At 46.2% G+C, this 27,052-nt stretch overlaps 1 protein-coding gene across 4 annotated transcripts in view; it reads right to left on the minus strand.

Annotated features, from left to right (window-relative positions):
• Nucleotides 1-27,052, minus strand: part of DZIP1L (DAZ interacting zinc finger protein 1 like) — a 60,839-nt gene that overhangs the window by 31,174 nt on the left and 2,613 nt on the right. For 3 of the 4 annotated variants that reach the window (XM_066598073.1, XM_066598072.1, XM_066598071.1), the window contains exons 1-3: nt 5,866-5,896; nt 2,075-2,650; nt 1,890-1,974 (exon numbers count right to left, since the gene is read on the minus strand). In XM_066598073.1, the coding sequence (XP_066454170.1) occupies nt 1,890-1,974; nt 2,075-2,650; nt 5,866-5,868 (664 nt within the window). In that variant the 5' untranslated portion in view covers nt 5,869-5,896. Of the gene's footprint in view, nt 1-1,889; nt 1,975-2,074; nt 2,651-5,865; nt 5,897-27,052 lie in introns of those variants that run through there. The other variant, XM_066598074.1, reaches the window with a different exon arrangement.

A 27,052-nucleotide genomic window follows, 5' to 3' on the forward strand; every position in this document is an offset into this window, starting at 1 on the left:
TTTTTATGAGCGCTGACAGCTTTAGCGGTGATGTCAGCGCTCGTGCAGCTGTTTTTCTGACTGTCGGACCATGTTAAGGGGCCAATAGTGACGGCTAATACACCATTTTACTAATGGGTTTTTAATCTGCACATACATCCCTTTAAACTGGCGGCTTATGGCCCTTTTACACGGGACAACAGTCGGGTTAAACGACAGAGCGTTTAGACAGACTGACTTCCGCTGGTTCGTGGGCTTCTCACTCAGTGCTTCATCTTCTATGTGATCCTGTCAGTTTAATACCTTACATGCCACAATCAATAGCAATTGCAGCATTTAAGCAGATGACAGAGGTAGGGGGATCCTTCAGTCACCCATCAGCAACCTGCATTACAGAATACCAATGGGTTACTATAGCAGTTGGAAGCCTGACAAAGGCCTCAATGCCTGCCACTCCATTTAGACACAATGATTATCGCTCAAAAGATGTTGCTAAAGCGACTTTTGAGCAATAATCGTGTCATTTGCAGCCCAAGATGATCGCTCAAGATGAGCGATCACCTTGCGCTGCCAGCAGAGGATTCAGAAGACAAACAGGGTGTCCCCGCTTGTCTTCTGCATCCAGCTGTTCTCCGCTCCGAGTGCCCGGCTGTTATACAGCCGATCGCTCGGAGCAGAGGATGCAGAAGACAAGCATTGTGTCCCCGCTTGCCTTTTGCATCCAGCTGTTTTCTGCACTGAGCATCCAGCTGTTATACAGCTGAGTGCTCTGTGCCCGGTGTGGAGGACAGAGCTGGACCGCTCAGGGAGTGGGATACAGCTGAAACAATAGTATCAGCTGTATCCCGCTGTGAATCCTGATAAGGTACATAGATGTCTTTCAGCATGCTGAAAGACAACGATGAGCGACAGCATAATGAAAACTGCACGATGTCAGTGCTGTTACACACAGCGATTATCGCTCAAAAGACGGTTTTTGAGCTAATTTTGAGTGATAATCCTTGTGTCTAAATGGGCCTTAACAGGCTGCTGTCATGGTTTTAGTAGAATGTACTACATAAATAATGTAGTGTACTATCCTAATGATCCAACTACCACATCTTCGAGTCCCTTTGTAAAAAAAGAGTTCAATATAGTTTAATTTAAAAAAAAAATATGCAGTTAAAAAAAGATACGCTTGTTTTCCGCACAACAGTCTTTTAAAATGGATAAAATACCAAAGAAAATTTAAAAAAAGCAACACATAATATGTTTTACTGCATTTGTAATGAAAATATATTGCTATTTATCGCACATGGTAAATGCTGTAAAAATTGTTTTAAAATCTTTGCCTCCTAGTAAATGCAATAAAAAGCAATCCAAAATGGAGTGGAATTTGAGGGGTTTTCTATTCCCCTCCCAAAAAATGTAATAAGGGTTATACAATATATGTACCCCAGAGTGGTGCTATTAAAAAATGCAACTTGTCACCCCACCGAAAAGCCCACATACAGCTTTGTCAACAAGTTGTGGCTCTTGCGGTGTGATGATGATAATCGCTTGGTCCTTAAAGCACAAGCTAGGTTCTTTACTAAGGGATTAACATGTTAAAGTTCAAATTAAATTCTACTACCTCTGTACACAAGACTCCTCGGAGGCGGGTCCAAAGAATTCTTACTAAGAACTCTGTGGAAAATTTGCATTTAAAGTAATATTCCTATTTAATTTACCTACTATATATTCTGAATAACTAGAGCACCTGTTAATTTGAAGAAGAATGGACTGATATCTCTGATATGTTTGGATCTAACATTTTAATGAAAAATTATCTGCTATGACTAACATAGTTTAGAATTAGTGTATTGGACCCTACAGTAGATGTTAGCATACAACACAACATACAGATATTACATAGTCAATATTGAATTTACCAAGCTCTGCAGCCTCAGGGTGTCTACGTTTATGATGCTCCTGGAGATGGTAGTAGGTCATGAAGGCTTTATCACACAGCTGGCACTGTAGGTGGAAGGGTAAGAGCACAATAAAATACTCAACTTTCCCCAAAGTTGTATCAATTCACATTTAATCGACTTTTCCTACAATTTATTTTCCTCACCTTATGATAATTGTTAGCGTCAGCCTTGAATATTGTTTGTTGAGTTTCAAACAGCTTCTTCCTTATCTTGTTCTCCTCCTTAACCTTCCTCAACTCCTCGCCTTGCTTGGCCATGTCATCCTTCGTTTTCTGATGTTCTCCAATAGCTTTTTGGACTTGATCTTCTAACTGTGCCACATTGTTGCAGAGAAATTCTTGGCACTGAAGAAGGTATTCGATTGTCAGTTGCGCCAGCTTTAGGACTTTGAGTAACACGGGGTCCACAGGCTGCTGACAATACGGACATTTCTCATTATCCAGATTACAAAACGTCACTGTGCTGACGGTTTCTTGCAGCGTAGAGATATCTAATTCATAAGCCACTCTGTCCACATCAATGGCACTAAAACGCCTCCAGTCGATGAGATCCTTACGGGGACGAAACCTAAAGCTCTGAAGGAGACTGCCATTTTGTGCCAGTGCTAGAAGTGGCGCAGATGGGTATTGATGGGGGTTTGCAACGTATCCTGGCATCTTGAGTGAATGCTGGCTGTATGTAAGGGACGATGCGGGATAGTATACACCTCCGAAGAAAGACTGTAAATGAAATGCAGAGTACAATTTGGAGCAAATGAAATGAAAAAGTACAAATCTACAAAGAACAACATTATTTCAGATCATCAAAATTAGGATAATTTAGTTCAGCAAAAAAAAAATACTGTTAAGGAGTGACGTAATGACTATGTATGGTATATCAGGGATATCAGAGGACAATGCAGAGATCTCTCCCATCATCTATTTATACCCACAACTGTGATGTAATAAGGGGCGTCCTCTACATCTAGAGGAAAGAAGGTTTCTACACCGACATAGAAGGGGGTTCTTTACTGTAAGAGCAGTGAGACTATGGAACTCTCTGCCTGAGGACATGGTGAATTGAAATTTGATAAAAGAGGGCCTGGACGCCTTTCTTGAGTGTTACAATATTACATGTTATAATCACTAATTACTTCAGAAGAATTGTTGATCCAGGGATTATTCTGATTGCCAGATATAAAGTTGGGAAGGAATTATTTCCCTAAATTAAGGACACTTGGCTCCTACTTCATGTTTTTTTTTGTCTTGCTCTGGACCAACAGGATAATAGGCTTAACTGGATGGACATGTGTCTTTTTTCAGCCTTGTGTTACTCTTTTATTACATTTCACAACTGTAGAAAAGTAAAATAAGGAATGATTACAGGATCCATCCACCAGGGGGAGGTATTGTCTTAGTAATGACAATACACTGCCAACTGTTTTATGTCTTCCAATGCATTTCTAGCATATACTATCATATTCGCATTATCTATTTAGTTTCATCGAGACACCCGGTAGAAAAAAAAGTGAGAAGGCGATAATTAGAGGTCAGGGTGTAGGCAAGGGAAAAACATTTTAGTTTCAGTCAAACTTATAATAAAAAGGCTGAATTGCAGCCTTGGTGGGATTACTATACTAAGATACTTTGCTGTTGATTCATAAAGAAAAGCTCTATGAACAAATTTAACCCCTTAAGAACTAGGCGATTTGGACCCTTTTCCCGTTAGAGTAGTGGGGCTTGTTTTCTCTGGGACACATTTATTGATTAACTTTCATTAAATTTATTTGTAAAGAAATAACTCTTAGGCTACGCCTGTTGGGGCATGGCCTAGTCATTGGAGCCATTCATGACTTAACAGGCAAAAACCAATGACAAAACTGGGGATTTTCTTAAGTCACAGATTTACTATTGTAATCCATCATTACCCTGCATGCTGACGGGCTAACAGGAGGAGCCCACGCCCGCTGTCAAGCACCTTAGATGCCATTGCGTTATTGACTGTGGCAGTTAAACTGTTGGCATCTGAGTTATTGCTGGTATGACAGGAGCAAAGCCATGTATTACAGCTGTGCCCCTATTGGGTACACCGGTCAAATCCTACAAGTTTTTTTTTTTAACAAAAGTGGCTGTATTACAGCAGATATAACTACTTTTTAATTGAAACTGTATTATCTTTTGTCTGCTGCGGTAATTTTACTCTATTACTACCGTGTTCCCTCTGAAAATAAGACACTGTCATAGGAATTTTTTCCCCAAAAGAGGCACGGTGTCTTATTTTCAGGGGGTGGCTTGTAATACTCACCTAGTAACTGGCATTTGGGTCTCTTGCACTGGTCTCAGCACTGCAGCAGGCGTCCGTGTAGTCCTTAGCGGTGACAGAGCCGTCACATTTCCTCCTGGTAGCTGGGCTTAAATACCCCACCTCCAGCCAACGATTGCTCTGATTGGATCATTGAGTGCCGGTGCTCGATTAACCAATCACAGCCATTCATTGAATTACATCTTTGAATCGCTGTGATTGGTTAATCGAGCGCTGACACGGCATTCGATGAACCAATTAGAGCAATCACTTGCTGGATGCGGGGTATTCAAGCCAAGCTACCAGGAAAATATGCTCTTTCACTACCGAGGACTACGCAGAAGCCTGCAGCAGTGCCACAGCCCAGTGCAAGGGACCCAAATGATGGCTACTAGGTGAGTATTGCTTTTTTTTCCCCTGTAGAGTAGCTAGGGCTTATGTTCAGGCAAGAACTTATATTTCAAGTTTACCCGAAAATTAGGGTAGGGCTTATTATCAGGGTAGGTTTTATTTTCAGGGAAACAGTCTGTGCTGTTCTCCGTATAATGTATAGGGAGAGGGGAAGCCATGTTTCGGCTGAGTCGTGGCCAATATTTGTTGTGCGGTGCGTCCGTGAAAGTCATTAGCGGTTTTAAGGTGGTAACAAATATTAAAAAAAGGTTGCTATAGAATAGCAGCAGTAACATAATGAATAATTTAATAGTTAAAAGCTGTTTGATTCCGGACTACCCCAATTAGCTGTCACTATAGAACACATCCAGCTAGTGGCAGAAGATAAACTGGTATCAGATAACATCACTGTAGTAATATATAAACAAAAATAGTCATATACAGACAATTAAAATATACTTTAATTGGCAGAGCCCAGGTCCTACTGAATCCAATAGGAGTTGTGCGAGCATCACCAACCCGGCCCACTGCAATATGGATAGAACCGTCTGCTTCTGGCTCTGTCCACACTAATAGCCAGCCAAGCAAGCAGCTGATAGGGGGGGATCCCAAATGAAGGTACCCTGCCGATTGACTAATGACAACCTATCTTGAGGATAGCTTCTCAAAAGTTAGATCCCGGAAAACCCCATTAAAGACAGAAATGAGAGGGCAGTTCAGGGCGACTCACATGTTAATCAGTTTACCAAAGGGACATACAGATAGGTAAACAGGCACAGATATAGCAGAGCTCTTCATTAACGGGTGCTTTTAGATTGAATGATTAATAAAAAATTATCAAAAATCATTAAAAAAAGTGAAAATTAACGATATTCGTGGAGTCTAAATGCGAGCCAATCATCATCGTTCACTAATCATTAATGAGCGCTCATTCAAGCCTTCTCATTCACTTGAAAGATTGAACAATTTTGAACAATTGCTCATTTGAACAAGCCAACGATGTATCTGCCTGTATAAACAGACCAGACGAGCGAAATAAACTAACGATAACATCATTCGCTCGTTCAAATGATAAATCGGCTTGACTTAAAGGGCCCTAACCACTTTTACCACTTAGGGTTGTTTTTACAAGATACTGTAGAGACTATTACTCACTAATCTGACCCTCTCTGTCTCATGAATGACTAGATCCTCTATAGTTCAGGAATGGGAGAGGTGAAATCTAGAAGGCTCCCTATATACACTGCATTGTGTCTGTACTCACCATGTCTTCTTCTACTATGCCTCATCCCGTTTTGTTTTAGATTTTGGTATCTAGGTGTGTTCATCAGTAACCCGACTCCTTGAGTCTTCCTACCATGTATAATCCTGCTATAGAAGAGTCAGCTACAGTAACTGTATAATGAGCGCCACCTAGGGGTATTTAATAATAATACAGTATACATACATACCCCTGATGAAATGCCAGGTTTTGTCATGTTAAAAAATCCGACCAAGATGAATCATTTCACATTTATTTCCCCCTTCAGTGTGACCCATTATCTGTGCAAGTCCATTACCAAACTGAAATCATTTAGGGTGGAAAAATAAAAAAACTAATATAATGTTGCTGCATAAGTGTGAACACCCTCTTATATTTGGGGATGGGGTTGCCTTCAGAATCAGCCAATCACATGTAAACCCATGATAAATAGTAGTCAGTACTCCCCCTCCATTATTTACAGGGATTCTGATTTACCCCATATAAAGTTCAGCTGTTCTAGTAGGATCTTCCTGACATTTTCTTAGTTGGTCTGTAAAGAGCTTACAGCTAGAGATGAGCGAACGTACTCGTCCGAGCTTGATACTCGTTCGAGTATTAGCGTGTTCGAGATGCTCGTTACTCGTAACGAGTACCACGCGGTGTTCGGGTTACTTTCACTTTCATCTCTGAGACGTTAGCGCGCTTTTCTGGCCAATTGAAAGACAGGGAAGGCATTACAACTTCCCCCTGCGACGTTCAAGCCCTATACCACCCCCCTGTTGTGAGTGGCTGGCGAGATCAGATGTCACCCGAGTATAAAAATCGGCCCCTCCCGCGGCTCGCCTCAGATGCGTTGTGAGTTAGCTGAGGGAAAGTGCTGTTGTGTTGGAGCTGCTGTAGGGAGAGTGTTAGGAGTGAGTGTAGGCTTCAAGAACCCCAACGGTCCTTCTTAGGGCCACATCTAACCGTGTGCAGTACTGTGGAGGCTGCTGTTAGCAGTGTTGCACAATTTTTTTTTTTTCAAAATCGGCTGTGCAGAGCATTGCGCCCTGCAGTAATACTACAGGGACAGAAGTGGTGGTTAGGCAGGGAGAGTGTTAGGAGTGAGTGTAGGCTTCAAGAACCCCAACGGTCATTCTTAGGGCCACATTTAACCGTGTGCAGTACTGTGCAGGCTGCTGTTAGCAGTGTTGCATTTTTTTTTTTTCAAAATCGGCTGTGCAGAGCATTGCACCCTGCAGTAATACTACAGGGACAGAATTGTGTAGGCAGGGCCAGAAGACATATATTATTGATTGAATATAGTCAGTGGGCCTTTTCTTTAAAAAAAAAAAGGGAAACATTCTATTTAGCCTGCCTCTGACAGTCCTCAGTGTTCTGGGTACGTGTGTGGTGGGTGGAGAACGTAAAGAAATCATACGCAGCCAGCTACGTTTAACAGCAGGCTTGCGCCAATTTATTTCCTGCCTGGGAAAAATCACCGCTCTGCTGCACTTCATATAACACTGCAGTTCTGTGGAACACAGTTCTTATCTGATTGAATATAGTCAGTGGGCCTTCCCTTTAAAAAAAAAAGGGAAACATACTATTTGGCCTGCCTCTGACAGTCCTCAGCGTTCTGGGTACGTGTGTGGTGGGTGGAGAACGTAAAGAAATCATACGCAGCCAGCTACGTTTAACAGCAGGCTTGCGCCAATTTATTTCCTGCCTGGGAAAAATCACCGCTCTGCTGCACTTCATATAACACTGCAGTTCTGTGGAACACAGTTCTTATCTCATTGAATATAGTCAGTGGGCCTTCCCTTTAAAAAAAAAAGGGAAACATTCTATTTGGCCTGCCTCTGATAGTCCTCAGCGTTCTGGGTACGTGTGTGGTGGGTGGAGAACGTAAAGAAATCATATGCAGCCAGCTACGTTTAACAGCAGGCTTGCGCCAATTTATTTCCTGCCTGGGAAAAATCACCGCTCTGCTGCACTTCATATAACACTGCAGTTCTGTGGAACACAGTTCTTATCTGATTGAATATAGTCAGTGGGCCTTCCCTTTAAAAAAGAAAAAGGGAAACATTCTATTTGGCCTGCCTCTGACAGTCCTCAGCGTTCTGGGTACGTGTGTGGTGGGTGGAGAACGTAAAGAAATCATACGCAGCCAGCTACGTTTAACAGCAGGCTTGCGCCAATTTATTTCCTGCCTGGGAAAAAATCACCGCTCTGCTGCACTTCATATAACACTGCAGTTCTGTGGAACACATTTCTAATCTTATCTGATTGAATATAGTCAGTGGGCCTTCCCTTTAAAAAAAAAAGGGAAACATTCTATTTGGCCTGCCTCTGACAGTCCTCAGCGTTCTGGGTACGTGTGTGGTGGGTGGAGAACGTAAAGAAATCATACGCAGCCAGCTACGTTTAACAGCAGGCTTGCGCCAATTTATTTCCTGCCTGGGAAAAATCACCGCTCTGCTGCACTTCATATAACACTGCAGTTCTGTGGAACACAGTTCTTATCTCATTGAATATAGTCAGTGGGCCTTCCCTTTAAAAAAAAAAGGGAAACATTCTATTTGGCCTGCAGGCTTGCGCCAATTTATTTCCTGGCTGGGAAATCACTGGTAATACAGCATGCTGAGGGGTAGGGGTAGGCCTAGAGGACGTGGCCGAGGACGCGTAGGCCCAAGTGAGGGTGTGGGCACAGGCCGAGCTCCTGATCAAGGTGTATCGCAGCCGACTGCTGCGCGATTAGGAGAGAGGCACGTTTCTGGCGTCCCCACATTCATCGCCCAATTAATGGGTCCACGCGGGAGACCTTTATTAGAAAATGAGCAGTGTGAGCAGGTCCTGTCGTGGATGGCAGAAAGTGCTTCGAGCAAGCTATCATCCACCCACAGTTCTGCGCCGTCCAGTGCTTCAAATCCGAATCCTCTGGCTGCTGCTCCTCCTTCCTCCCAGCCTCCTCACTCCACTACAATGACACATGCTCAGGAGCGGGAAGACTCCCAGGAACTGTTCTTGGGCCCTGCTCAGATTGGGCAGCAGTGGTTCCTCTCCCACCAGAGGAGTTTATCGTCACTGATGCCCAACCATTGGAAAGTTCCCGGGGTCCGGGGGATGAGGCTGGGGACTTCCGGCAACTGTCTCAAGACCTTTCAGTGGGTGAGGAGGACGATGACGATGAGACACAGTTGTCTTGCAGTGAGGTAGTAGTAAGGGCAGTAAGTGCGAGGGAGGAGCGCACAGAGGATTCGGAGGAAGAGCAGCAGGACGATGAGGTGACTGACCCCACCTGGTGTGCAACGCCTACTCAGGACAGGTCTTCAGAGGGGGAGGCAAGGGCAGCAGCAGGGCAGGTTGCAAGAGACAGTGCGGTGTCCAGGGGTAGAGGCAGGGCCAGACCGAATAATCCACCAACTGTTTCCCAAAGCGCACCCTCGCGCCATGCCACCCTGCAGAGGTCGAGGTGCTCTAAGGTCTGGCAGTTTTTCACAGAGACGCCTAACAACCGACGAACAGTGGTGTGCAACCTTTGTCGCGCCAAGATCAGCCAGGGAGCCACCACCAACAGCCTCACCACCACCAGCATGCGCAGACATATGATGGCCAAGCACCCCACAAGGTGGGACGAAGGCCGTTCACCGCCTCCGGTTTGCACCGCTGCCTCTCCCCCTGTGCCCCAACCTGCCACTGAGATCCAACCCCCCTCTGAGGACACAGGCACTACCGTCTCCTGGCCTGCACCCACACCCTCACCTCCGGTGTCCTCGGCCCCATCCAGGAATGTCTCGCACCGCATCGTCCAGCCGTCGCTAGCGCAAGTCTTTGAGCGCAAGCGCAAGTACGCCGCCACGCACCCGCACGCTCAAGCGTTAACCGTCCACATAGCGAAATTTATCAGCCTAGAGATGCTGCCGTATAGGGTTGTGGAAACGGAGTCCTTCAAAAGTATGATCGCGGCGGCGGCCCCGCGCTACTCAGTTCCCAGTAGCCACTACTTTTCCCGATGTGCCATCCCAGCCCTGCACGACCACGTCTCCCGCAACATTGTACGCGCCCTCACCAATGCGGTTAGTGGCAAGGTCCACTTAACAATGGACACGTGGACAAGCACAGGCGGGCAGGGCCACTACATCTCCCTGACGGCACATTGGGTGAATTTAGTGGAGGCTGGGACAGAGTCAGAGCCTGGGACCGCTCACGTCCTACCCACCCTCAGAATTGCGGGCCCCAGCTCGGTGCTGGTATGTTTGGCGGTGTATGCTTCCTCCACTAAAGCACCCTCCTCCTCCTCAACCTCTGTCTCGCAATCTAGATGTATCAGCAGCAGCAGGACGTCGCCAGCAGTCGGTGTCGCGCGGCGTGGTAGCACAGCGGTGGGCAAGCGTCAGCAGGCCGTGCTGAAACTACTCAGCTTAGGAGAGAAGAGGCACATGGCCCACGAACTGCTGCGGGGTCTAACAGAGCAGACTGACCGTTGGCTTGCGCCGCTGAGCCTCCAACCGGGCATGGTCGTGTGTGACAACGGCCGTTACCTGGTGGCGGCTCTGCAGCTCGGCAGCCTCACGCACGTGCCATGCCTGGCCCACGTCTTTAATTTGGTGGTTCAGCGCTTTTTGAAAAGCTACCCACGCTTGTCAGACCTGCTCGTAAAGGTGCGCCGGCTCTGCGCACATTTCCGCAAGTCCCACACGGACGCTGCCACCCTGCGGACACTGCAACATCGGTTTAATCTGCCAGTGCACCGACTGCTGTGCGACGTGCCCACACGGTGGAACTCTACGCTCCACATGTTGGCCAGGCTCTATGAGCAGCGTAGAGCTATAGTGGAATACCAACTCCAACATGGGCGGCGCAGTGGGAGTCAGCCTCCTCAATTATTTTCAGAAGAGTGGGCCTGGTTGGCAGACATCTGCCAGGTCCTTGGAAACTTTGAGGAGTCTACCCAGGTGGTGAGCGGCGATGCTGCAATCATTAGCGTCACCATTCCTCTGCTATGCCTCTTGAGAAGTTCCCTGCAAAGCATAAAGGCAAATGCTTTGCGCTCGGAAACGGAGGCGGGGGAAGACAGTATGTCGCTGGATAGTCAGAGCACCCTCCTGTCTATATCTCAGCACGTTGAGGAGGAGGAGGAGGAGCATGAGGAGGATGAGGAGGAGGGGGAAGAGACAGCTTGGCCCACTGCTGACGGTACCCATGCTGCTTGCCTGTCATCCTTTCAGCGTGTATGGCCTGAGGAGGAGGAGGCGAAGGAGGAGGAGGAGGATCCTGAAAGTGATCTTCCTAGTGAAGACAGCCATGTGTTGCGTACAGGTACCCTGGCACACATGGCTGACTTCATGTTAGGATGCCTTTCTTGTGACCCTCGTGTTGCACGCATTCTGGCCACTACGGATTACTGGGTGTACACACTGCTCGACCCACGGTATAAGGAGAACCTTTCCACTCTCATTCCCGAAGAGGAAAGGGGTTCGAGAGTGTTGCTATACCACAGGACCCTGGCGGACAAGCTGATGGTAAAATTCCCCTCCGACAGCGCTAGTGGCAGAAGGCGCAGTTCCGAGGGCCAGATAGCAGGGGAGGTGCGGAGATCGAGCAGCATGTTCAGCACAGGCAGTGCAACACTCTTTAAGGCCCTGGACAGCTTTATGGCTCCCCACCAAGACTGTGTCACCGCTCCCCAGTCAAGGCTGAGTCGGCGGGAGCACTGTAAAAGGATGGTGAGGGAGTACGTAGCCGATCGCACGACCGTCCTCCATGACACGCCTCTGCCCCCTACAACTACTGGATGTCGAAGCTGGACACGTGGCCTGAACTCGCGCTGTATGCCCTGGAGGTGCTTGCTTGTCCTGCGGCTAGCGTCTTGTCAGAGAGGGTGTTTAGTGCGGCTGGGGGAATCATCACAGATAAGCGTACACGCCTGGCAACCGACAGTGCCGACAGGCTTACACTCATCAAGATGAACAAAGCCTGGATTTCCCCAGACTTCTCTTCTCCACCAGCGGACAGCAGCGATACCTAAGCAATACGTAGGCTGCACCCGCGGATGGAAGCATCGTTCTGTATCACCTCCTGCTCCTCCTCCTGAAACCTCACGTAATCACGCCGAACGGGCAATTTTTCTTTGGGCCACAAGGCTCACTCATATAATTTTTCCAAACAATTTTTATACGTTTCAATGCTCTTACAAGCGATGAAACTTTAACTTGAACCAATTTTTCGTTAAACTGGGCTGCCTCCAGGCCTAGTTACCACTTAAGTCACATTAACCAAAGCGATTAATGGGTTTCACCTGCCATCTTGGTTGGGCATAGCCAATTTTTTCTGAGGTACATTAGTACTGTTGCTACACCAATTTTTTTGGGCCCTCAACTACAGTGTAATCATAGTAATTTCTATGTTCTTCGCCTGCACTCATGGTACAGAAAGGTGTGTGGGGTTGGCCTACACTTTTGCTACATAAATGTAACTGGGGCCTTGTCTATACTGCAGCTACTGAAATGTGAAAGAGACTGTTATCTCCCTAAACTGTTGCAATCGTATATAGCAAAAAAGAAAAGAAATGCCCGCGCTCTTTTTGGACCTAAGAACCAGGGACGGGCTGCAGACACCACTTGCTTCAAACTTTTATTCTTAGTATCCTCTGTGCAACGCGTTTCGTCGTCCTTACACAACGACTTTCTCAAGCACAATCTTGTGTAAGGACGACGAAACGCGTTGCACAGAGGATACTAAGAATAAAAGTTTGAAGCAAGTGGTGTCTGCAGCCCGTCCCTGGTTCTTAGGTCCAAAAAGAGCGCGGGCATTTCTTTTCTTTTTTGCTATATACGAATACACTTCGAGTGGGTCCTGCCTGCCAGCAGGACACAGAAGCCCAGCAGCCAATCGGATACACCAGAGGATTTATAAGCCAACAAGGATGTGGAGGTGCTGGTGAGACCTCTATTTAGGGGTGCTCGCCAGACACCGGGTGAGTTCTATTTTGATTTATTTCTCACGTATTCTTACTCATTTTTAGAGTTGGTATACAGATAGCTCAAAGCTCTAAGCCAGCACAGTTAGTGCCTCCCTGACGTATTTTTTCGTAAACTGCTGCAATGGGAATTGTTACTGGGGCTTGTCTTGAGTGCTACTATTACTGAAATGGAACTAAGACTGCACTCCTCCTATACTGCTGCAATGGGAATTGTTACTGGGGCTTGTCTTGAGTGCTACTATTACTGAAATGGAACTAAGACTGCGCTCCTCCTATACTGCTGCTTCGGAATTGTTACTGGGGCTTGTCTTGAGTGCTAGTATTACTGAAATGGAACTAAGACTGCGCTCCTCCTATACTGCTGCAATGGGAATTGTTACTGGGGCTTGTCTTGAGTGCTACTATTACTGAAATGGAACTAAGACTGCGCTCCCCCTATACTGCTGCTAGTGATATGTTAGTGGGGCCTGTCCCTAATACTACCGCTGAAATGTTAATAATTCGGGGCTCTGCCTATACCGCAGCTAATGGTATGTCACTGGGGTGTGGAAACAGAGGCTTCACAAAGACATGATGGCGGCGAGGCCATTTCCCACCAACGCTGTTACTCTTAAGGTGCATATAACCACGGACACGTGGAGAGGACACATAGTGCCTCCAAAACATCCCCCTCCTCCTCCAACAATGAAAACATTCTTGGCAAATACCTTTGCATTGGTCCGTCTGGTGGCAGTCCAAGAATTTCACCTTTAACGACACTACAAGAGAGCACCACCACCATCCCCCCGCCACGGCCCACTTAATCATGGCCACATTCCGAAAACCAACTACATAAAACCGCGCTACTAGGTCCGCAGTCACCACCACATTACCACCAACGAGGTTACTGTTAAGGTACATATTACCAGTCTGACTGGGGCATGCAGTGTGGGCCAAAGCCCACCTGTATTGTATCTGACGTTAGCTCTGCTGAGTAGGGCACTGCAATGGGATATATTTATGTACCACCGGTGGGTTCCAGGGAGCCACCCATGCTGTAGGTGCACACGGAGTTTAACCTACATCTGTCCACTTGTAAAGAACCCCAGTCTGACTGGGGCATGCAGTGTGGGCCGAAGCCCACCTGTATTGTATCTGACGTTGGCTCTGCTGAGCAGGGCACTGCAATGGGATATATTTATGTACCACCGGTGGGTTCCAGGGAGCCACCCATGCTGTAGGTGCACACGGAATTTAACCTACATCTGTCCACTTCTAAAGAACCCCAGTCCGACTGGGGCATGCAGTGTGGGCCGAAGCCCACCTGCATTAAACATGACATTACTACCTCAGCTGTGATGGGCACTGCAATGGGATATTTTTATGTACCGCCGGTGGGTTCCAGGGAGCCACCCATGCTGTAGGTGCACACGGAGTTTAACCTACATCTGTCCACTTCTAAAGAACCCCAGTCTGACTGGGGCATGCAGTGTGGGCCGAAGCCCACCTGCATTAAACACGACATTACTACCTCAGCTGTGATGGGCACTGCAATGGGATATTTTTATGTACCGCCGGTGGCTTCCTGGCACCCACCCATGCTGTGGGTCCACAGGGAGTTGTAAATGCATCTGTTTCCACTTCTAAAGAACCCCAGTCTGACTGGGGCACGCAGTGTGGGCCGAAGCCCACCTGCATTAAGCACGACATTACTACCTCAGCTGTGTTGGGCAATGCAATGGGATATTTTTATGTACCGCCGGTGGGTTCCAGGGAGCCACCCATGCTGTAGGTGCACACGGAGTTTAACCTACATGTGTCCACTTCTAAAGAACCCCAGTCTGACTGGGGCATGCAGTGTGGGCCGAAGCCCACCTGCATTAAGCACGACATTACTACCTCAGCTGTGTTGGGCAATGCAATGGGATATTTTAATGTACCGCCGGTGGCTTCCTGGCACCCACCCATGCTGTCGGTCCACAGGGAGTTGTAAATGCATCTGTTTCCACTTCTAAAGAACCCCAGTCTGACTGGGGCATGCAGTGTGGGCCGAAGCCCACCTGCATTAAGCACGACATTACTACCTCAGCTGTGTTGGGCAATGCAATGTGATATTTTTATGTACCGCCGGTGGGTTCCAGGGAGCCACCCATGCTGTAGGTGCACACGGAATTCCCACTGCGGAGTTGTACCTGCCTGTGACTATTTATAAAAAACCGCGGTCTGACTGGGGCGTGCAGACACCTTGACAGAATGAATAGTGTGTGGCACATAGGTTCCCCATTGCTATGCCCACGTGTGCAGCTCCAGATGGAGGTGGCACAGGATTGGATTTCTCATTGCTTCTGTACAGCATTGTGGACTATCGGCCCGCCCCTTTTATGGGGGGGTCGCTGCCTAGCCATGCCAACCCTCTGCAGTGTGTGCCTGCTTTTCCTGTGGCAGACGCACTTATAAATAGACATGAGGGTGGCGTGGCATGAGGGCAGCTGAAGGCTGGGCAGGGACAGTTTGGTGTGCGCTGTGGACACTCGGTCGTGGGGGGGGGGGTTTGGGCAGCATGTAACACAGGAGAAGTGGCAGCGGAGTGTTATGCAGGAAGTGATTGTGCTTTGTTGGAGGTAGTGTGGTGCTTAGCTAAGGTATGCCATGCTAATGAGGGCTTTTCAGAAGTAAAAGTTGTTGGGAGGGGGGGGGGGGGCACCCACTCTTGCCGCTATTGTGGCTTAATAGTGGGAACTGTGAACTTGAGATGCAGCCCAACATGTAGCCCCTTGCCTGCCCTATCCGTTGCTGTGTCGTTCCCATCACTTTCTTGAATTGCCCAGATTTTCACACATGAAAACCTTAGCGAGCATCGGCGAAATACAAAAATGCACGGGTCGGCCATTGACTTCAATGGGGTTCGTTATTCGAAACGAACCCTCGAGCATCGCGAAAAGTTCGTCCCGAGTAACGAGCACCCGAGCATTTTGGTGCTCGCTCATCTCTACTTACAGCACATGAAAGTTATCTACATAGTAACACAGCATGCAAGGCTAAAAAAGACAAATGTTCATCCAGTTCAGCCTGTTTCCGTCCCCCTTGTTGATCCAGAGGAAAGCAAAAAAAAACCAATGAGGCAGAAACCAATTTACCCCTTTCGGTGGAAAGAATTCCTTCTCGACTCCAGAATGGCAGTCGGAATAATCCCCAGTTTAATGTTTGAAAGTTCTTACCCGACTCCAAGACCCGGATCAACAACCTGAATGTTGGCAGGTATCAGTCAGGAGGAGGGGACCAAAACATTTCCAATGCATATACCATGGAACACAATGAAGACGTCATCAAGAGGGGGATTATATTTTACACAGCAGTGACATTACCAAGAACTGGACGTCTTTCAGAAATTGATGAAAAGACCAGAAGAAAATTGGTCCAGGAGGCTGCAAAGAGGCCTACAGCAACAGTAAAGGAGCTGCAGGAGTGTCTGTCAAGTATTGGTTGTGTAGTGCATGTGACAACCATATCCCGTATTCTTCATTTCTGGGCTGTGGGTTAGGGGGCAAGATGGAAGCCTTTTGTAACAAAGAAGAACATCCAAGCCAGTTATGTTTTGCCAAAACCTCCATCAAGGCTTTTTGGCCATAATTCCAAAAGGTATGTTTGGCGCAAAGCCAACACTGTGCATCACCTGAAGACCACCATAACCACAGTGAAGATGGTGAGGGCAGCATTATGCTTCGGGCTGTTTTTCTGCTGCATATGTATACAAATAATGGGTCAGACTGAGGGCGGAAATAAATCTGAAATGATTCGTCTTGAATTTTGAACATGACAAAAACCTGGCATTTTCACAGGGGTGTGTAGACTTTTTATATCTACTGTATGTAACTGCTGATTGTATTTAAGGGCTATGGACACCATTGGGGTTACATTTTTATTCACATAAATGTATGTATTTTGGACTGCCAATCATTTTTGCAATAGGGTTTAAGTAAAAATCTGGCACTGTTTGTTTTCTGCAGCTTCCACATATCACTGTAAATAGACACTGCAGTCTAAGGACTCCTTCACACGAGCGGCGTCTTGACGCTGTGTAGGCACGTCAAAAAGTTGCATCTAAAGGAACCCATAGCTTCCTATGATTTCTTTCAGATGAACAATTTTTTGACGTGACAAAAAAAAATCGCACATAAAGAAAAAACACAATAGGCACGTTTTTTTGACACCGATATTTCACTCCGTCAAAAGATGGGACTTGTCCTATATTTTGACAGCAAAACACCAGCGGCTGCAATAGACTTTTTTGGGAGTCTACTGCGAGCCAGCCGGCAAAGGGAGGGGTGGGAGGGACAGCGGCATACTCGCTAGTAGCAGCCACGACGTGCTCACGGATGGTATTCATTCACTAGATTTACTGCACAGATAGCTGCAACGTTTTAACGTGGCTATCAGAGCATTAACCCCTTGAGTGGCGGGTTTCCTACCACCCTGTCGTGCCCACCAGGGCAGGTTTTTTAAAATGGCCTAATCATTGAATTTCAACTAATTTTGCAGTTGCGTCTCAAGAGCCATAACTTTTTCATTTTTCCATTGACATGGCCGTATGAGGGCTTGTTTTTTGCGGGACAAGTTGTGATTTTTTAAACAGGGGGGAGGAAAAAAAGAAATGGGGAAAAAAGAAAAAAAAGGGACCATGTCATTAAGGGGTTAAATAATGTATTAACTTCCTTCTCTGGGTCATTACGACGCACATGGATACCACATGTGTGATTGTATTTTTGATTTTGTTACAAAGTAAAGGGAGACAAGTGTTTTTATTATTTTTTTAATAATTTTTTTAACTTTTTATTTTTTTTATTTTTTTTTGTCCCTTTAGGGGACTTCCACAGGGACCCATCAGGACCCCTGATCACATTCCGGGGGTCCGATGGTGACAGCCCTTTACATGCTGCAGTGACAGCCCTTTACATGCTGCAGTCACATAGACTGCAGCATGTAAAGGGTTAACACAGCAGAGATCGGAGGTTTTCTCTGATCTCTGCTGTAAGAGCTGGTACCTAGCTGTCCTCTGACAGCCAAACACCAAGCTCTCCCTGCCACAGAGACCATCGGCTTGCTTCTGACAAGCCGATGGTCTCTATGGCAACCTGTAAACAAAGAGATTGCCGGCATATCGGCAATACCTTCTGCTGGTTTTTCAAAGCCCTTGCTTTGTTCTCTGTGGGTCTGTGCAGGCAGAGCACACTGTCACAGTTTGTGGCATTGTGCTCTGCAGCTCCCATAGTGATACATAGCCCGGAAATCTTCCGGGCTATGTTGCTATGAGCAGTGGAGCTCCTCCCGGAAATTTTCCGGGCGTGCCACTCAAGGGGTTAAAAGGACGCTTGTGTGAAGGAGCCTTTAGTCTCAGTAGAAGATCTGTCGTTGAGGCTGGACTGATAGAGTCAGAGTCCATCACATACAGTCATACGAAATTTTTTTTTTCTGGACAACTTATCAATAGATTGCAGACAGCCAATATTTTTTACTTAGAAAAACCATAATGCATTCTGAAGGTTATATGTGATCCATATCTGTAGGCCAGAAACTGATGTAAATTCATTATCAGCATTACTGTCAGCTGTAAAATGACAACGATAACCATCATTATAAACTACTCAAGTACCACTAGCCTCAGAAAATTCACACGCATCTATTCTTTTTAAAGGGTGCTGTAAAAAATGTTCTTATTTTTACGGACTGTCCTGGACAGTTGGCAACCCTGCAGAAGGCCAGACAACCTGATAACTTGACTTGCCCCAGTGGTCCCCCCCCCCCCCCCCTCCAGATATGCCCAATGTCCACAGGCGGATGTGATTTGTTGAATCAGCGCAGAAGATTCACAGTTCAAGCTGCCCATAGGGAAGCATGAGTGTTCGCACTTCAATTTATACATCCGGATTAGTTTTCCGGATTCAGCATGCAGAAAACAAATCGCAGCATGCTCCATTTCAGTGTGGATTCCATGCGGACGGATTCCACTGAAGTCAATGGAAGTCGTCTAATCCGTGGCACGTCCGCAGTTGACATGCAAATGGGCTGCGAATTTCGCAGGGAAGCAGGAGTTTAAAAAAAAAAAAACTGCACTGCGCTTCCGCACACGTCCGCAGTACAGAAAAAAGAAGACAGGCTGTTGCGGGCATGGGCGGATTCTGCCTGGGCTCCCACATGGGGAATTCGACCAGCCCGTGGACATGAGGCCAACTGGATGGAGCAGAGACTTCACTATTTGTGCACAATATCAATGCTGGGGTTGAGATATTGTAACATTGTATTAATAGGCCCCTTTCACACGGGCAAAATATTTCCGCAGTACACACTGTAAGGCCTCCTTCACATGGGCATATTTGTGTTTGCGCACCTCTCAGTGCAACGTAAATACGCACCAAAATAGTCTTTTTTTTGCGGTCGCGTAAAAGTAAAAATGAGAATGAACCCATTGAAAACAACGGGTTGTATTCTCTGCGCACTGTGCACACAGATTTGGTGTGCGTACATAAATGAGCAAATACGCCCGTATGAATCCGCTGCTTGATTAGGGATGTATGGCAAGTGTGTTTGCTTGACTGCTACAATATATGCAGCGCTGTTATACCGCAGGTACGGAATCTGAGCGCATTAATACACGCAATGTGATTCAATTAAGAGATGACAGTTGCAAAAAATCCAGATCTACTGGATTTTTGGTCACAGATCACAAATCAAAAGCAACTTTTCCGCAGAGAGGCTAAAGTAAGTCAAGTGCGACTGCGACTCCCTGGTGACACGGGAAGAAAAAAATGTTACATAAAAAATAATTGTTAAAAACATGTGAAATTCATATCGTCCCTTACAAGCCCCCCAAAAACAGCACAAAAAAGTGTATGTGCAGTAAGCCTGTAGGGGCATTGAAGGGACTCATGGGCCAGTTTCTCCTTCTTCTATGTAGTTTTAGGCCACTTTCACGCAGGCAACAAAATCGCACGATTTTCTCGCGATGTGACAGCGCTACAAATTGCATGCCTGTGAAGCCCATGCTTTTCAATGGGTTCTTTCACATTAACGATGTTTTGTAAGCTGCTACATTGCGAGAATACAAAATTGCTGCATGCTCAATACAGCTGCAAGGTTTTGTAGCCCATGTTTCCCTATGGACCCTTTCTATGTGTTGCATTGTATCGCACGAAAATGCGGTTTTCGTGCGATCCAACGCAACACATAGGTAGTATGCAACTGCAACACAAACAATGCAATGCAACTTTTACAGTATCAAGTCTTACTGTAAAAGCCCTATAATAAGCCCTAGCTGCATAAAAAAAAGAATACATTACCTAAGAGGCCCTGTCCGCTCCGCCGGGCATCTCTTCTGCATCTCCAGCACACTTGCTTGTAGTTTTCAGCAAGCGCTGTCTGGTTTGGAGGTTCAAAATGCCTGCCTCCAGAAAGTGCTGGCTGTGATTGGTTCTCGAGTGCCGCGGCTCAGCCAATAAGAGCCAGCACTTGATGAACCAATCACAGTCATCTCATTGAATGCGAAAACGGAGTGATATCACACAGATGTGATATTGCTGTGATTTTCTCGCAGCAGTATCGCTGTTGTCTGTGTGAAAGAGGCCTGAGTCAACAAATAATGGTGAGTAGGCACATGAATCATCATGACACATTTACAGGGTGGCCATGGAAATGTAGGCCAGCACTACACTCTTATGAAGGCAGTCTAAAAGAAAATCTGTCTTTGTTGCCCATAGCAACAATCACAGCGCAGCTTTCCTGCTGAGGTAAAATGAAAGCTGCGCTGTGATTGGTTGCTGAGATAAAATGAAAGCTGCGCTGTGATTGGTTGCCGTTGGCATCAAAGATCTTTCATAGGAGTGTGGTGGGGACCTACATTCCCTGAATTACATTATATATATTACATATATATGTATAATAATACACCTCAGAACCTGTACACAGTATTACTAACATCTATTTACTAGGACATCTTGTGAGGTTACAAATGATCAGACTGGAGATTTACAAAAAAATGATGTAAAATGTACTTTTAACCCTTTCCAATCCACTGTCTGACGTCTGAAGACATTATGATTTAAGGCTGTACAGCTTTGATGTTTGAAGACATCCGTCGGGGTTCTCTTACTGTATATTGCCAGCCTCTCAGCTGTCGGAGCCTATCCAACCTGTCACCTCATGCAGTACTGGCTTTAGCCAGCATATAGCGCCTTTGTATAACGCAGAAAAAAAGTAAGCCCCTAGGAAAACCAGGATACAAATTGGATTGGAAAGGGTTAATAGTCGGGAAGGTCCAGTACGACCGCACAGTTTACTTATAAAATACGCCAGTATCATTTGTAATTCCCTCTCTGCGCTCAGCGCTGCGGTTCTGGCCTTGGATTATCAGATGGCAGATTAAATTAATTCCCTGATTCATGCCAACACATAGTATCATTTTTTGTTGTAATGACCAATGCAGATACGTACGTCTATAGGTACACGCGGTACGCAGAACAGGTGAGGTTTACCTGGCAGCTGGCCTACAGCCAGACGATTACTGAGATGAGCGCCTCACGTGTTGTATCGTCTCCTCACATCCAGCCGGAAGAAGCTTTGGTAACCAGGGAGGCTGGATAGAGGAGGATGAATATCAGGAGATTAGGACTATTATCCTACGTACACTGGCTGCTCACACCCTGCACAGATTGCAGTACAAACAGACTGGAAATCAGCGCTCCAGAGATAATCGCTGTGTTATCCTGAGCCAAATGCCCGACCCGTCAGACCCATCATCACCGGGCAGCACTGTATAAAAGCCCTCTGTGTGCTGACGACATCATGTCAGGGGTTTGCTCCACAAGAAGCATTGCCCCATATAGCAGCACACTGAGGGGCTACAGCTCCATGCAGAACTTATTGTGGCTCTACAGCAGCGTTACCCGACCTGTGTTAGCTGGGGGCACACCTCCCCAAAAGTATGGCACCCATGCAAAAAAATAACTGTCTCTCCCTGTGCTCTGTGTTTCTGTCTCCTTTCACTCTCTCTCCACTACTCTGCGGGCCTCTACCCACTAGCGGTTTTTTTAACGCTGCGATATCGCTGCATTTTTTTGAATGGGACTTTCTAATGTTAAAATCGCATTGCACGAAAATCGCAGAAGCACAAACTTGAGATTTTTGTGCGATGCGATTTTAACATTAGAAAGTCCCATTGAAAAAAATGCAGCGATATCGCAGCATTAAGAAAAAGGCTAGTGGGTAGAAGCCCTGAGGCTGCCTGTCCACGGGCGTTTCTGCATTACGTTCCTCACAGTGATAATCCGGCTGCGGGGAACGCAGTGCACACTTTCCATAGCGTAGCTTCCATAGCGTAGCTTCCATAGCGTAGCTATGGAAAGCGCAGCCCCCCTGTCCACGCTCTCCGCTTGCAGGCGGCAAATCGCAGCATGCTGTGAATTGCTGTGATTCTTCACGGTCAGCCTATCTGTCAGATAGGTTCACCGCCGAGATCTGTCAGCTGGCTCCTGCTCCCCGGCGGTGGCTCCACCGCGGGATATCGCTACGCCCGTGGACAGGCAGCCTTACTATCTCATTCTCGCTTTCCTTCTCTCTCCTTTTTTTCTCTGCCTCTTATTTCTTCTCCTCTTTCTCTTTTGTCTTTCGCTTCTCTCCTGCTGTTTTATCTCACTCTTTCTCCTTCTCTCTCCTGTCTTTTCTTCTCTCTCCTCTCTTTTCTTCTCTCTCTGTCACCTCTTTGCCTCTCCTTTCTTTTTCCTTCTCCATTTTCTCTTCCCTACTCTCCCCTCTCTTGTCTCTTTCCTCTCTTCCATTCTCTCTTCTTTCTTCTCTCTTTCTCCTTCTTTCTCTCTCTCCTTATGTTTGCAGCATTTTTAATGCACCCCATTAATTTCAATGGGCGATTCAGCTCATCCAAAAAATGCTGAACCCCCAAATATAGAAAATACCGCGTTCATATTTGCAATATAAACGATGCACTAAAGCACTCATCTGAGAAGCCTCACTGAAATGAATAGAGGCTTAGTGCAGCATTTTTAGCCGACATTAAAAACGTCCGCTAAACGATGTAAAAACCGCCTGTGAGAGAGTGGCTGGTGTCTCCCATGCAGTGCCTGGAGCAGTGGTGCACTTCAACAGGCCATGTCTGGGTACACTTACCTGACTCTTTCTGTATCCTCTCCTTTCCGCAGCCTAGTTGTGGGACAGACCAGGATCTTGATTCTGCATAGGTGACTCTGTGCTAAACACCCACCCCGTCAGCTGCTACCTGTGGTGTACATTACCCCTCTATAATCCAGTACCTTCCTCAGTAAATGTCCAGTTTACCCTTTTATTATATTGTTTGCTCTTTTTAGCTACCATTCCTGGCCACATTCCACCCCCCTCCCAACCGAAATACTTTATACTAAACATTAACCTCCTCTTCTCCCATAGAACACCAACATAGGAGCACTACTCTGATGATCAAAGTTAGTGATGCTAACCGTTCCAATTCTTTAGACCACTATGAAAGTTTTAATTAGGGTGCAATATTTTTTTCCTTATTTTCTCTTGAACCTGGAGTGCATCTTCTCCTAAAAATCTAGTAAGTGACGTATGCATTCGAGTGCATTCGAGTGTATGAGTGCAATACGCAGAGAATAGAACCCACGGGCGTCAACAGGGTTGTACATACTTCCCGATTTGAGCATGCACAAAAAAAATATGTTTTCTATTTGCCTGCACATTTGTGCACCAAAGGTCCCCTTGGAAGCCTATGGGGAGGGGGTAGTATGCAAATGTAAGTGCAATGCATAAAAGGATGCACAATACGCTGCACAATATGCTGGAACTCATTAGCTTTAATAGCAATTTAAGTCAAGCATGTTTGTCTGCCGTGCGGAAATGGACATGCCCTGCGAGTGCAAAAATACAGTAAAATAAGCAGGTACACATGCAAAAAAAACTTGTTCATAGCCCAAATGTGTTGCCCTGAGTCACGCGCAAAAACCCCCGTGTGAAGGAGCCCTTATTCTTATTTTACAGGGTTACGAATACGAGGCCTCCTATATAGTATGGATATCCTTATCCAGATAGACAGGTTCTGGGGCTCCAGCCTACAAGTCATACACCACAGGTGCGGTGTGAACAGTCGCCTTGGTATATGTCATGCGGCTCTGGCAACTGTTGCTGAAATCTGACTCCTTCCCGCCTGGTGTGCATCACGCTGTGCAGACTGGGGGCAGCCGGCATTCCTTGGTTAATATATTAATGTTGCTCAGTAACAAGATCTGGCTCGTACTCGGCTGCCCTGCTGTGTCACTAGTCCCCCACCTACACCTGCTGCACACAGTACTGGGACTGAGATACTGAGAAATACAATAAGACAAGGGAGAATTGGTTACTGTCTCTTTAAGGAGGAATTCCAATCACCTTGTCACAAGTTGACTTCTTGGTGTTTATTTTTAAATTGTCCTTGTCACTATCTATATTATAACAAATATCCTGGAATATAAAAATTGTCACATTGGCAACTGACAATAGGCTGACACTTCCTTTTACTTCTCAGTTTTTGCTGTGTACATTGGGAATAAGGTCAGCACTCATCTAATTATCATCACAGACAAGGTAACAAATAAAGATGAGATCCATATATGGATAACATAGGATCCACTAGGTGATGGTCATAGCTTACCTCCTCCCCTCCCTGCACAATGACCTTGATACGGGTTACAGAGCATTCCCAAAGTCTCCCAGACTTTTTTCTGTTTTTTTAAACACATGTAAAAAAACAAACAAAACATCATGTGTTTCCAACATCTTAGGCTGGGGTCACACCGGGCGGAATCCCGCCGGAAATCTTCCAGTTTGGTCACGTCGAAAACCCACGAGATTTCCGCAGGGAAAGCGCTGCTTCAAAACCTGCAGCACTTAGCTGTGGGTTTTGGAGCGGCATGGCCGCATGCTTTTCTGTTGCAGCTGGCGCTCCTATAGGGAAGGGCCACGTCGCAACAGAAAAAAAAAAATACACATGCTGTGGCCGGGGAATCCGCGCCGCAGCACCGGCTTCTGCCTGCTTTGCCGCGTCAGATTGGCCGTCCCGTGTGGTCAAGATTTTTGACAAATCCCCTCCACATGGCTGACTAACGCCAGGATTAGCAGCCCTAGGCGGATCTGCCACAACAAAATTCCAGAAGGAATTTCCACAGCAAATTCGCCCTGTGTGAACCCAGCCTTAGTGGTGTTCTTTTTACATACATTTTGGTGCCATTTTTAAAGCTTTTGGAGAAAGAAAAATGCCAAAAGTACTACTGATCCCAAAAATCCTACAAAAGCACCCAAACTCAAAATGGTGTATACGAAAAAAATGCACCAAAAAAGTTCCAAAACACTGTGGGGCATATTTATTTGGACCAGCAGTTCAAGCGCTGGACTAAGTAAACTATGCATCGGTGTTCCTACCACAGATGTATTAGGAGGCTGGCACCTCTTATTATATTTGTCACATCTGGTGGCATTTCTGTGTACCAGATTGAAATCTACATCTGCTCCACGCTGGAGTAGTTTACTGTTATAATGTCCGCCAGATCCTGATATATTATACTAAATGTGACTAGCTGCACATGGCTGCGCCCCCTAAAGCTAGCCCCTCCCACAAAGGCTCGAAAATACACGGCTTTGGCATACGTGTCAAAATTTTGACTTTGACATACAAAGCTTGATAGATATGCTGCTGTGTGTGAAACCACGCAAATATGATATGTCTATCTGCAGTTGTTGTACTTGCCTGCTTAGCGCAGCAGTTATGTAATATACTGTATGGTGCTATACTCTATTATCTCCCTCAGTCCCATCAACTTTGAATGGAGCAGCATGGCACTTAAGCAAATACAGCTACATTTATATGACCATTCCTCTAAAAACATATTTTGCAATCTTGTCCCCCTCACCTGACTGCCTGTCACAATCTAGAGGTCTCTTATGTATATTGCAGCCACTTTCCTGCAGTGCAGTCCCTGTTTTGGTTCATCGAGCACTGGCTGTGATTGGCTAAGCATCAGCCAATCACAGCCAGCGCTTCCAGAAGGCGGGGATTTTTCAATCCCTGGCCAGAAGAGGTGAAGAGAAACAGAGGCGGGGACCCGGAGAGAAGCTGCTGCAGCGAAGAACAGCTCTCCTAAGGTGATGTACACTGTTTTTTTTTTTCATTTTTTCCTGCAGCCAGGACTTAGATTAGGATTTTCTACAGTGGCACCACACGAAAATCATGTCGCATTCTACAAAACATCGCACGTGTGAATTAACCCATAGGAAAGCATGGGCTTCACATACATGTAATTTGCAGCATTGTCGCAACACGTCAAAATCGTGCAACTCTGTTGCCTGTGTGAAGGAGGCCTTACAGACCTTGTGGAATAATAAAGGATTCGGGGTTTTTTGGGAATATACTGTAGATTAGCAAATCGTTCAGAACCTTTCATTGGATTTCTCATCTGCCCAGAACATCCGAGAGTTAAGGAATGTTATCTAAATCCAACAACTCTTTGTACACAAGAGACACACAGGCTTCTTTGTATTTTGGTGTGGAGGACCGGGTCACCGGCACACAAATACTCTTTTATGGGGAAGGACTTTAATGTTTAAGCAATGCAGGACACCACATTGCAGTGATAAGCGGCGCTCAGTACATGACGTCAGTTACAGCACTAATGCTGATATTACAGGTGTGTTATAGAGTCACTATTGTGGGTATATAATGTTTTTGGTTCACGTGATACAATGTCAGAATGCACTACATATATGAGATGTAAGGTGACTGTGACATGATGGGATACTGCAGCCTGCGTTAATAACCGAGGCATCATGGGCGGCATCTGCGCTTACAAGGGCCGCCCAGCAATTGTCAGAAAAGCATGAGCGCTAGCGGCTGCCCCTAGTGCTTGTGTAATAACGCACTTGGAGAAGGTTGCCTAAATTGGATAGTATTATACCAAACCCTCAGCTGTGTTAGGGCTTGTTCACATTAACACTTTCAAATTCCCTTTTTCTACTCTGTTATGGGAGCAGTAAAAAGGCACCCAGTGGCCTAACGAAACCGTCATATGATGGAGATGAACGGACCCCACTGATTATAATGGGGTCCATTTAGTTTCTGGCCATCCGTCCGCAACTTTACTGGAAGAAATAACACTACATGCTAGTGTAACGAAACTTTCAGAAAACTTTGGACATATAGTCAAAAACACTGATCATCGGGGGGGTTGGGGGGCA

The sequence above is a fragment of the Eleutherodactylus coqui genome, chromosome 1, assembly GCF_035609145.1.
Source record: "Eleutherodactylus coqui strain aEleCoq1 chromosome 1, aEleCoq1.hap1, whole genome shotgun sequence".
In the NCBI taxonomy this organism is placed as follows: domain Eukaryota; kingdom Metazoa; phylum Chordata; class Amphibia; order Anura; family Eleutherodactylidae; genus Eleutherodactylus; species Eleutherodactylus coqui.